Source organism: Protopterus annectens, chromosome 7.part0, assembly GCF_019279795.1.
Source record: "Protopterus annectens isolate FY-2018-M chromosome 7.part0, PAN1.0, whole genome shotgun sequence".
NCBI lineage: Eukaryota > Metazoa > Chordata > Ceratodontiformes > Protopteridae > Protopterus > Protopterus annectens.
In genome coordinates, this window is record NC_056739.1 from 1,695,958,082 (window position 1) to 1,695,970,289 (window position 12,208).

A 12,208-nucleotide genomic window follows, 5' to 3' on the forward strand; every position below is an offset into this window, starting at 1 on the left:
GTTTCAGCCGAGACACTTGCGGTAGGCCTGGCCGTGGTTTCAGCCGAAACCGCGGCCCGCGTGTGTCGGTCCTTGTCCTTCTGTTTCTTTATTAAATGTGAAGTCGGAGTCTCCGACGGCATATTGTATGAAAAACTAGCCCCAAAAAATTCCTCTGCAAACTCCGCTCGACGTCTAAGAGTGCGTCGGTTGAAGGAAGCACAGGCTGAACAGGCCGAGACGTCGTGGTCTGGGCCTAGGCAGGGGAGGCAGTAGGAGTGGAAATCCTTATGAGGTATTTGTTTCCCACAAGTTAAGCAATTATTAACTTTATCTGACATCGGCTGAGGCAAGAAAGAGTCCCCAACGGGGTACTTAGCTTTTGAAGTCTTCGGTAGCTGAATTACAGGAGCTGGCCGACCGGCACTTGCAAACTGCTTCTGCTTCGGGCACCACGCAGCAAGAAAGACTGAGGAAGATGGCGTCGGCTGACGGTTTTATACCCCAGGCGCTCTGACGTCGGGGAAAGGGCAACATCAGCCGACGCCGGACCCAGACTTTGGAATCCGGCCGACCGAAGGGCTGCCTGAGGCAGGACAACCCATATGTGATGACTGCAGATGCATCCTTGAAGGACATCAAATAATTTAAGATATCAATAGCAGTGTAGAAAAAGAGGCGCTTACAAAGCTCAGTTTATAGTATGGGCAGCTAAAAAAGTCACCCAGGTTTAAATGCAGATCAAGGAATGGGAGGCTGGGCAGGAAAAATAACCAGGAGGGAGTTACAAACAGTGTTTGTAGTTTTTGCCGGCCTTGAGTCTTATCAGCAAAAAAGCATGTGAAATGTGCAGCCTGGGTAATTTAAATGTCTATCTGCCACATATAAAAACCAGCAGACAAAGGAGATTAATCAAAACAGAAAACAAAATGGAACATGTAAAACAGAAACAGTTCTATCAGTTTAAGCAACTCACAGACAAAATTGATTAATTTCTTCACCAGAAGGGCTTTATCCAGAAGATGAGAGCACAGCAATAGAAAATAAAACTTTTCAGAGCTGATATGTAGCTACGACAATGACACTGGCTTTGCTCAATTTGGCCTTGTAAAGAAACATGAGGAGCCACAGACGGGAAGCATAGATGAGTTCCAGAGATCATTTCTGTATGAATGCATCTTCAGGATGCCCTCCAGAGGGAAGAAGAAGGGAAAAGAAGTTCATAGGTTGGTACTAGGCTATCGGCCCTGGGGCCTATACAAGCCCAGCCAAAAAGGTACCCTGGATTTTGCCACCTAAGAATATTATTTTCCTGTGCCACTGTCAAGCAGAGCCACAGAAATGATCCCCGGGGTGAATTTCTTATTTCCCATCCAATCATCAAGACTTTTCTTGAAGAGTGCTAATGAGGAGCTTTGTTTGATATAGATAGGTAGTTTATTCCAGAGTATGGGAAGTCTCTGGGACAGGAATCTATCCCTCCAGCATGTTCTGTTTATTGTGGTGACAAGGTTTAGGTCCCTAGAGTGTGTAGCTCGGAGGGATTGGGATTTCTTTAAGTGGAGCATGTCTAAAAGCTCTGGGTTTGACATAGCTTTGTGTGTTAGGCAGAGATCACCTCTGAGTAGCTGATATGCGACGGAGTAAAGCTGCAGTTTTTTGAGACGGTCTGCGTAGGGCATCTGTTTGAGGCCGGTGATCCTCTTTGTGAGGTATTTCTGCGGCCTTTCCAGTTGCTGTAAATGTCTTGTGAGGTACATACCAAAAGGGGCATTGCACTCTATAATGGGTCTAATGAGTGATGAGTAGAGGGGAACAATTACCTCTTTTTCTGGATGAGAACCTTTTGTGATGAGGTGTGCCACGTAGAAGGATTTCCTGACTACTGTGGTGATGTGATTATCAAAGGAGAGACTACTGTCCACCTGTGTGTCCCAAGGTCTTTTATCACACTTTCAGTGTTAAGTATACTACCGCCTATGTTGTAGGTCATGGGTACAGAGTTTTTACCAAAGGGGATGACAATGCACATTTTGGCATTGAGTTTGAGGCCATGGCTTTGACACCAGGTATCTGTTTCAGTGAGGCCCTTTTGTAGGATGTCCACATCATTAGAAGCTTCGATTATGGCTCCTAGTTTGCAGTCATCTGCGGACTTCATTAGCCAAAGACCTTCTGTGTTAGCCTGTACTTCAGAGAAGTAGATACCAAACAGGAGAGGACCCAGGACTGAACCCTGTGGTACTGCACTTATCACTGGTCTGAAGTCGGATTTGGAGTCTACTACTTTCACAGAGTGGGTTCTGTCAGTGATCCAGTTGGCATCCCATCTTGTGACAGGGATTTATACTTAGTTTAGTGAGTTGATCTATAATTCCAGAGTGGGGGATGGTGTCGAAAGCCTTGGCAAGATCTAGATAGGCTGTTTGAACCACCTTACCCTTGTCTACGGCTTTGGTGACTGCTTCAAAGAAATCTATCAGGTTTAGGAGACATGATCTGCCTTTTACAAATCCGAACTGGGTGGGGTCCAGAGTTTGGAGATTACCAATGTCTTTGTTTATAAGTTCCATGATGATACGTTCCATGGCCTTGCAGACCAGGCTCATCAGGCTAATGGGGCAGTAGTTCCCGGGGGTCGATGATGGAGTGGGATAACCGTCGCTGTGCGCCATTCAGCAGGCACAAAGCATGAGGTGAGGCTATGATTGAACATGGTACTTAGGTGGGGTGCCAGTTCGTTCTGTAGTTCATGTAAAACGCAGCCTGGCATGTTGTCTTGTCCCATGGATGCTGTGTTCTTGGCTTTGGAGAGTATGGTTTTTACCTGTGCAGCCGTGATTACAGGAACTTTGCATTCTTCCGGTAAAGAGATGGGCTCTTTAGGGGGTGAGAGGGGGGTAAAGTTAGCACTGAACCTATCTGCCAGGATGTTGGCAATATCAGTTGGGTCTGTATATTTAGTGCCATTATGCTGTAACCTCGGCTGCATTATGCTGGGCAACTAGCCTGGAGGTGTGGATATCCTTAATGAATATGGACACACCTCCGCCTTTGGTGTTCCGGTCCAGGTTACATGGCCGAAAAGTGTGGTATGAGTTATAGCCTGGTAGTGCAGGGGTGCTCTCTGGAGCCTTGAACCAGGTCTCAGTCACTGCACAGATATCGATGTTCTCCATTTTAAGGAGTGCCTCGAGTGAGTGCATTTTGAGAGTTAGACTTCTAGCATTGAGTAGCATCACCCTCAGTTTTTGCTTGCCTGTTCCTGTTATGGTGGTGAATTTGTGATTTGACCCTTGCCTAAAAACGGCACTACAGGGGCGGCAAGAACCTTAGCCAGTATCCGGAATCCCAGGGGTGACAGGTGCAGGCCATCTCTGGCAAAGCATTGTGGTCTGTCGACCATGTCATCCCAGGCAGACAGATATTGGATCCCTTTAGAATGACACCAGAAGCTTAGCCAATTGTTGAAGTCAATCATTTTGTCCTTGTACTGCAGCATCATTCTGGGTGATGGCAGAATGCTACTCAGGGCTAGGGTCATACCTGCCTGGGCTACAAGATCGAAGAGCTCTTCCATGTCTCTTCATGTAGTCCAGGGAGGTATGTCTCAGGTCGTTCACACCAATATGGACAATGACAGAGTAATATTTGTACTTGTTGTGAAGTGACCTGAGTGCATGGGTTATGTGGCGGATCCTGGCACCTGACAGGCAGCTGACAGTAACCTTCTCCTTGTTTAGCCTGGTGAGTGGGACATCAGTGTGCTTGACTAGAGTGTCACCTATGACTAGTGTGTTGGGTACATTGTTTTGCCTTATTGGCTGTGGTTGAGTGGCACACTGAATCTGCGGGCTATGTGTCATTTGGCTTGTGTTGGGGGGTGGAGGTTGCTTGCATTTCTGCTTTGGAGGTCTCTGTTGCTTGAGCAGATTATTATTGAGAGCCTTCGCGAATGTTTTTGTGCTTCTGTGTGTGGATTTTGTTGGTGTAGATTTAGTGAGACTATGTGATGAGTGTGGTTTGGTGCAAGTGTTTATCTTCTCCTCTTGACTGTGAAGTTCAGTCTTGGTTGGAGAGAGCCTTACCTCCAGTTTGGCTAGATAAGTGCATCTCTCACAGGTTGTAGTGCTGGGTGGTAGGAGGAGGGGGTTGTCTGTGTACATGAGGCAATTTCTACATTGCCCCAAGATGCCCAAATTCATCAGATACACTGGAGAGAGCACTGGGAGCTGACCCTTGGACATGCCTGAATAAAAAACTATTTTCCTCTAGATAAGTGAGGAAAGTGAGTACAAGATCTGTTTTTCTCTAAGCAAGTGAGGAAAGTATGTACCAAAACTGTTTTCCTCTAGGCAATGAGGAAGGGTGAGTGTTGTAGTAATTAGTAGGTTATTTAGTGCTTACAACAAGTTCTGAACAAGTTCTGATCACGAATAAGAAAATTCAAGTGCTAAAACTAAGAATCTGTATCTGGACTAAACTAGTTACAGGAAAGGGGGGAAACAAGTGCAAATGTGGGCTATTAAATCAGAAAGTTGAGAGAGATGGAAAAACTGCCCAAACAGCCAATAACTACAACTTCTGGGCCAAAACCACTCCTTATGTGGTAGATAGGTTACCTAGTGCTTACCACTCCCACTGAGAAGCTAGAAGGCTTCCCTCCAACACAGAAAGCTTGGGGGGGGGGGGCTCAAAAGCTTACATAATGTCTTGGATACATCAAATCTGAATCTGGACTACACTAGTTACAGGAATGGTACGAAACAGGCTTAGCTTTTTTTTTTTTTTTTGCTAGTTGCTAGATTTGGTATTGGCTGGGTAGGTAAAGTGACTGCACCAGGCTAAAGCCATCACCATAAAAGCTTTTGTCTTACAGTCTAACAGGTAACCAGTGAGGCATCAGTAGTTCTCAGCTGAGCTGATCCATTAAGGAACTGCCTTCTGGGATATGACTGGGAAGGGGATTTGTCAATGCAGCTCATTCCCATACTATACTGCATCAGGGTAGAGAGGGGTAAGACTGGAACACTCCTCTTTGCCTGCTGATATACCAAACCAAATCCATACTGGTGGTGTGGATGGTAGTCATACCATGAGGAAGGGAGTCACAAAATGTCTATAGTGAGATGAGGACAACTATACCTCTCAAATGTCCAGATTTTCTCAGAATGTCCAGATTTTTCCTCATATTTCTGGTTTCTCCTCATAAAATTTGTGATTTTCTGGCAAATCACTGGGATGATCTCAGGACCGAAGTCATTAAATAATGAGATACATTTGAGTTTTAGAATTCAAACCATACAGAAAATGTACATTAACACAATCCATGTTACTGTAACAACTTTCTAAGTTTATAACAGCAAAATTTAAAATCTGTCCCTATTTTTGGACCTTTGTCGTCCCCATTTTGTCCGTTCTTGTCCAGATTTCTTGCCCTAAGAGGTTGAGCGGTATGAGGACAGAGAAGACTCATATGCAGACTGGCCTCTATCTGTGACCATATACCTTGGATTGTTTGTCCTTGAAAATGCCCTCCCACAAATCTTGAGCAGATGCATCCATGACAGCAGCCACAATGGGACTGGAAGCTAGGAATAGTGTCCCCAGAGAAAGGTTGAACTCTTGTAGCCAGCAATTCAAATGATACTTCAAGTTTTTTTAGAAATCTTGATGGGAAAGATCATGAGATCAGACAGATGGTTCCACTGCACTCTCAGTATCCAATGAAGTATTCTCATGTATAACCGAGCATATAGAAACATGTTGAGATTATGTATGCCATCAGTTCTAAGGTCCTGAAGCTAAAAGAATCTGAACTGACTGTCCCTGCATGATCTGGATCACAACATCTAAGACTGGTGGATTCATATCCAAGGATAAAAAGACCCTGCAAGAATGAGTGCACAAGATGCAGGAAGCACCCAATGAAGATGAGCTTTTGAATTAGCATCAGCTGTGACACTCCAGTGTTCACTTTGACACAAAGTTTGTAAAGAATGTCAGAAGATAAATGCAGGCTGCTATCAAACCATCCAATGTTAAATCAACTAGGAGCAAGTCATGCAAGTACAGAACACCTTGGTACTTAGCTGACTCTGGTTTGCCACAACAACTGACATGCACTTTGTGAACAACCTGTAGGCAGTGGTGCACCCAAATGTAAGGGCCTGGAACTAGTAATGACTGGCTTCCACTACGAATTGTACATCCCTGGCAATGCTGCTGTGCAGATATGCATCTGGAATTCCAAACAGTACATCCAGTCACCTTCAGATGGCCTAGGAAGGATAGAACTCCAATGAGACCATGTAAAAGGACTCTTTAGAGATGTACATACTAGCTTAGTTTGTTCATATCAAGAACTGGCCTGTAGTTCTTTGTTTTCTTTGAAACTAAAAAGAATCTTGAGAAAAAGCCAAGCCCTTTTAGGGTCAGGTGGGGACCTCTTAGGCAGTTTGCTTTTGAAGGAGGCAAAGTACTTCCTTTCTTTCTATACTCTTCTAAAAATAAGGGACATCCGTCTCAGGGAGGGAGTATTGCTATGGTGGGACAAGAAATTTGACTTGTGTAACCTCTGGATATTATTGTCTTGACCCACTTGTCCTCTGCGGCCATGTTTCACACAGACAAGTGTAAGGGCAGAACACCTCAGACTGACTCAGAGTAGTACAGTTATAGCAAGGTCTTCAGGAAGAGACTACTTTCCCCTAGAAGATGGACTCCAGTGCCCTTGATTGTTTTGCTAATTATTTTTGCCTTTGGGTGGGCAACTGTTCTGAAAATGTTCACAACTACATTGACATTCTCCAGTACCACAACTGCAGGATAATCTAAACCAGAACTACAGTTAGCTCCACTGCCTTCTTGAGAACAAGCATCAGGGAGTTTCAAATTTTACTCAAACATCAGTAAGAGTCTTGTATTCCTGTTTTTATTTATTCTATTCATCTTCAATGTAGAAGAAAAAGAGCATGAGCAGAAACATTTTATTTCTTTAACATCTGAAACAGAGGACACACACACTAAGCTCTAGGGCAATGTTAGGGAAACACTTTTAAATCACAATTGAAGGCTTGCTGACTCTGGATTGAGAAGAGATACAAGCAGCAGCTTCAGAGCTGGGATTTCTACAAACCAGACTTAGAGCTGGGTCCCTGAATTGTTCAGAAGAACGTTTTTCCTTATGTTATTTGTCTTCAAGTCATGTAGAAGCCTCTGAAGGGAAGTAGAAAGTGTTGCTCTAGAGACAGACCTCTATGTTGACGTTTCATTTGGAGAATAGGAGCTACTTCCAAGTTTTTCCAATGTTAATTTAATTTTTCTGTCTTTAATGGCAGGTAATTTAAAGGCACCACAAATACCACAATCAGTAGAGAAGCAAACGTCCCTTAAGCTAATCACACATGGTATATTTATCCTGCAGGGCAGTCTTAGTTATAATTCTTGAAATCTTTTGACTTTTTTTTAGACCACAGTGAGAATAACCAACCAAAGGCAACCTGTTACACAGTGAGTAATTTCAACAGCAATTCCTACAAAAGGCAATAGAAAATGATATTTCAACCTTTTGACAAACAGTAATAGTTTTACAAGCTCATGTACAAGCAAAACACATGATATATTGAGGCAGAAACAAACACTTAGGCAGGGGGAGGGCAAATCAGCAACTCTCTCTGAAAAAGTAGAAATATTGGAAAAAAATGTCCTTAGAAATACAGATTAAGATAGCCCTGAGGCAAAGTGATGAAAAAGACAAAATCCTGCCTAAAGGTACTAACAATAAAGGAAAATATCCAAAGTAGCCTGGGACCATTTTAGAAAAGGTGATAATTTCAAGTGTGTGGTAAAAGGAGATCTGGAGAAAGTTCCTTTCATACAGAATTCTGTCTGACAGGAAGGGTCAGTAGCCTGGGAAAGTTTTACATGTGGCATAAAGTCCTGCCAGCCTTTGTCCTGCTGATTGCTGAAGACAGAATTCTCAATACGAGATCAAACTTTCCCAAAAGATAAAGCAACCAACATCACGTCTGTGTAAGAAACGGAAGTCCACATGCTGGCTAGGGGTACTTCTTTAGCCCATGATATTAACTGAATAAAAGTCTCTGTAATCTACACTGGACAATCACTTTGTAAACAGGTCAGACCTGATCTGTCCCATCAAACCAATGAGTTACATGAGTATCTCATACATAACAAAAATGCACATCATGGCTCTGGGTTCACTTAGATTCCTTAGTCTGAATGCATGAACGTATTAAACAAAACATTTCCTGAAAGAATGGTTTATTAATTCTATATGGCTTCCTAACCACATATCTCTCAGTATTAAAATCACAGTCCTAGTTTCGTCAATGAGATTTGTGACTGCTACATTTTTACAGCTCTCTACAAGATGGAGATGAAAGCAACCAGGTGTCATGGAAAGAACAAGTTATTTACCATAGGTTCATTAGGTTAGATTAGTTAGTTACTTATTAAATCTAGTAATTTTGAACTCACTTTTTAGCAGCCTCACGGTGTATTGTCCGCATGTCTTTCCAGGTTATGGTTCCATCCTCTGCCCTCTCAATAGGGACATTTAGTTCCTTGACTAGCCATTCACCATCTTCAGACAATACATACCTACAAATACAAAGCAGAATGAACTTTTTTTAAACATCATGTTACCAAATGCTAACAAAAAAAGAACATACAACCGCATAAAAACCATAACAGGAAATATTTGACAGGCTCTTCCAAGAGAAAATAAGGCCAGAATATCCTGGGATTACCTGATTTGAAGGGGTATTTCAGAGCAACACAATTAAGTCTCCTATACACAGCACAAGCAGAAAGCTATAATTCAAAGTGGAAAAGGATGATGAGGAAACAAGAAGGACTCTCAAGAAACAAGGAGAGACTGAGATTTTGGATGCAGATCCTCAAGGAGAAAAATAATAACCATGCAGGATATTATTTTCATACGGGAATGAAAAAAGGAGATTCTGCCAATAGGGATGATTGCAATTAGGGATACAAACAACAGGCAAGAAGGGGCTGGAATTTACTACAGAAAACTGGCAAAGAAACCAAGGTATAGGGAGCAAATAATTAGAGAGGGAAAGATAATAGAATGGGAAGAGGCCAAGAATTTATTTGGAATGCAGGGTAGAGACCGTCTTCCCTATCAAGGACTGATATCAGAGTATAGGCAAAGATAAAGAAATAGGGGGATCCTAAGTGAAAAAGCAGCACTGATAAGAGTTTTTATCAGAATCTAGAACAGAAGCTGCTGTTAAAAAGGGATAATCAGTACAGCATATAAAATACTGCATAATAATTATAAGAATCAATCAGAGGAGGTTAGAAAGGAATGAGAAGAAAGATTGGATAAATAATTCACAAATAAATGATGGAATGATATATATATATATATATATATATATATATATATATACACACACACACACACACACACATACATACACACATGACTCCCAAACATGCAACAAGTGTAGAAGATATTGGATCTTTGATTAGAAGAGGTAATTGGGAGCACTTTTTTGGGAGTGCAATGAGTTGACAGACTTCAAAAATTCCCTGCAGACTACTCTGTGAGGAATACTGGGCGAACAAATCTGGTATAATTAAGGAAATTATTTTTTGAGGTAAGATACAAAATTGGAATTGCCTAAACATAGTAAGGTGTTGCTGAGTCTAATTAAGGTGGCTGCCAAAAAAACAATTACTGAATATAGTAATAGAGATAAAATAACTGGAAATGGAATCTTTAGAAAGGGAGCAAATTACATAGAAAAAATATATAATTATGGGAGAAATACATGTAGAATGATGTTTTGGAGGAGGAATAAAATTTAAAAGAAGGCAGGATTTGAATATACTATGTAATGTTTGACTGACGATGACTGGAGAGATTATAAGTGATGTATAATGTTTGCAACTAAAAATATGTCAATGTGGTTTGTTTTCACTTATATAAATGTATGACTGCCTATGACATAAGGGGTGGGAGGATGACATAATGGTTAAGGTGCTTAACTTAAAGACACAAGGTGCAGAGTTTGATTCTCACATGGGGTAACTGGCTAGGCTTCAAATGGCCCAAAAGGGCAGTTAGCCTAGTACTAATCTATGAACCTATGAACCTATAATTTAATAAAGATGTTTCTTTTTTATAAAAAAATAGAAATGTTTGGAACAATTCATGCAGAAAAATGGCTTGCAGGAGGAATGAGGTTTAACAAAAGGAAGTGATTGAATAATTTATGTAATGTTGCTTAGATAATATGATATATAACAATATATGTGATGTATAATGCTTGTAAAAGAAAACGTTTTACTATGGTTTTATTGCTTTAATATAAATGTAAGTTTGCCTATGTCACTGAAAATCCAATAAAGGCTATGATGTCCCACCACTGGCAACAGTAATCAAGGAGCCTCAATCCTCACCATTAGCACCAGTGGGGGACGTACATTGGGAGGATGACAAGTACATACAGAGTATTTCCAGATGTAGTTCTCTGTATCAAGTGCAATTTCCCTTAAGAGCAAACAGAGATCACAGTCAGCCCGGAGCTGGGTTCACCCTCTTTCTCCAGATCGCCAATACTACTCCCCACTGGCACAGTTATAGAACTGAGATCTCAACTGATTAGCCAAGCCAAGACCTTCAGCACCCTCTGTGTCTAACCAGTGCTTTGTTTCCTTGGCCAAGTAGCACACACACACCTGGGAAAGGCTGGCACAGGTTTACTACCTATGCCTCCTTCTGCCCAGACTATAAGGTTGTTTTCGCTGCCACCAGCCAACTCTTTATCAGCTACTTTAAGGCCCTTAACAAAGGGTGTCCAATCCTACTGTGTAATGTTACTGTTTAATACACATGGTAATTTGACCAAGAGCACAGCTATTAGGAGTGGCCTACACAGTGTCACCAAATAAATATGCAAGGACTCTCAGAACTTAAATATGTCTCTCAAATATCAGCCACATTAAAAGGTTTAAATATATTTAATAATAAATAATAAAAGAGGAATAAAATACTCAGTATATAATTACAGTAACATCAGAATTCAAAATAACAGGAAATATTTAAAACAACATTGCAGGACAGTCTCAAATGAATAATGAAAAACATCTAAATTAAGCTTTGCTATATTCCTGACTATATCTAAAGAATTACTATATCCTAGTTAACTTACATAGCAAGCAAGGCAGATGTGGTAAGTGGGTATTGATGCTGTCAGGTCAAAGACGAAATACAGAATACTCAGTCTCTCTCAGAGAGTTCTTAAATTAATATATCAAATATTACTGCTGGGATAGCTTGCAGGATGACATCACTTGTCATCTGACTCTATCCCAGGTGAAAAAACAACCACTGATGCAGATAGTAGCATTTAGCATCTACCTGTGAAAATATATAAACAAGGGCTTTTTTTTAGATCTAAGCCAGATCCTGGAAGTCATAAAACAAACACTTTCAAGACAATACAAAAAAACTTCTAGTTCTAGACATTGTGTCTGTTGCTGCACTGAAACATCCTTTTATTACGTGGCCATAAAGTACTTTAATTTCAGCTATTTTGCTTAAGTTAACCTCTTGTGTTTCAGTTTCCATTGTTAACATATATGCATCTAAACAGTTGCGATACTGCAGGCACATTTCTGTTCTAATCCAGTAGGGCAGACTGTGATTACATCTTTAAGCTCAGTACTTTGTAAAATACCTTTTCAACACACATTTCTGTACTAGCAGTTTGATATACACAGAACATACAGTTCTAATGCAGCTGTTACACAAGCATCTTACATGAAACATGTTGACATTCACAAATGACACATAACCATTTACACAATTCCTGACAGCTGTGCTGGCAATATCTCTCTTTGTCGCACTTCTATATAAATCATGTTGATATTCACAAATGACATATAATTATTTACAAAATTCCAGACAGCTGGGCTGGCAGCATCTCCTTTCATGACAAAGGTGTTTAAAAATATCTATATTAATAAAACTGTTGCCAAGCACTACACACACTGGCATACCAAATGTGATTCTGCCTCTCAAAAACACACACAAACATATACACACAATAAAAAAACACTAAGTATTGATAGCTTTTCCCTCTGTATAAGAAAAAATGGGATTTGTTTGCCTTCAAAGAAGAATGAGAGGAAGAAGCAGCCGAATAATCACACTTATCTGGAATCTAAGGTT

The 12,208-nt window shown here is 41.0% G+C and overlaps 1 protein-coding gene across 1 annotated transcript in view; it reads right to left on the reverse strand.

Moving 5' to 3' along the window:
* The window catches only part of POLG (DNA polymerase gamma, catalytic subunit), a 1,518,109-nt gene that overhangs the window by 394,420 nt on the left and 1,111,481 nt on the right, over positions 1 to 12,208 (reverse strand). Inside the window, exon 19 of the mRNA XM_044078211.1 lies at positions 8,482 to 8,604. Coding sequence (XP_043934146.1) covers positions 8,482 to 8,604 — 123 coding nt within the window. The remainder of the gene's footprint in view (positions 1 to 8,481; positions 8,605 to 12,208) is intronic.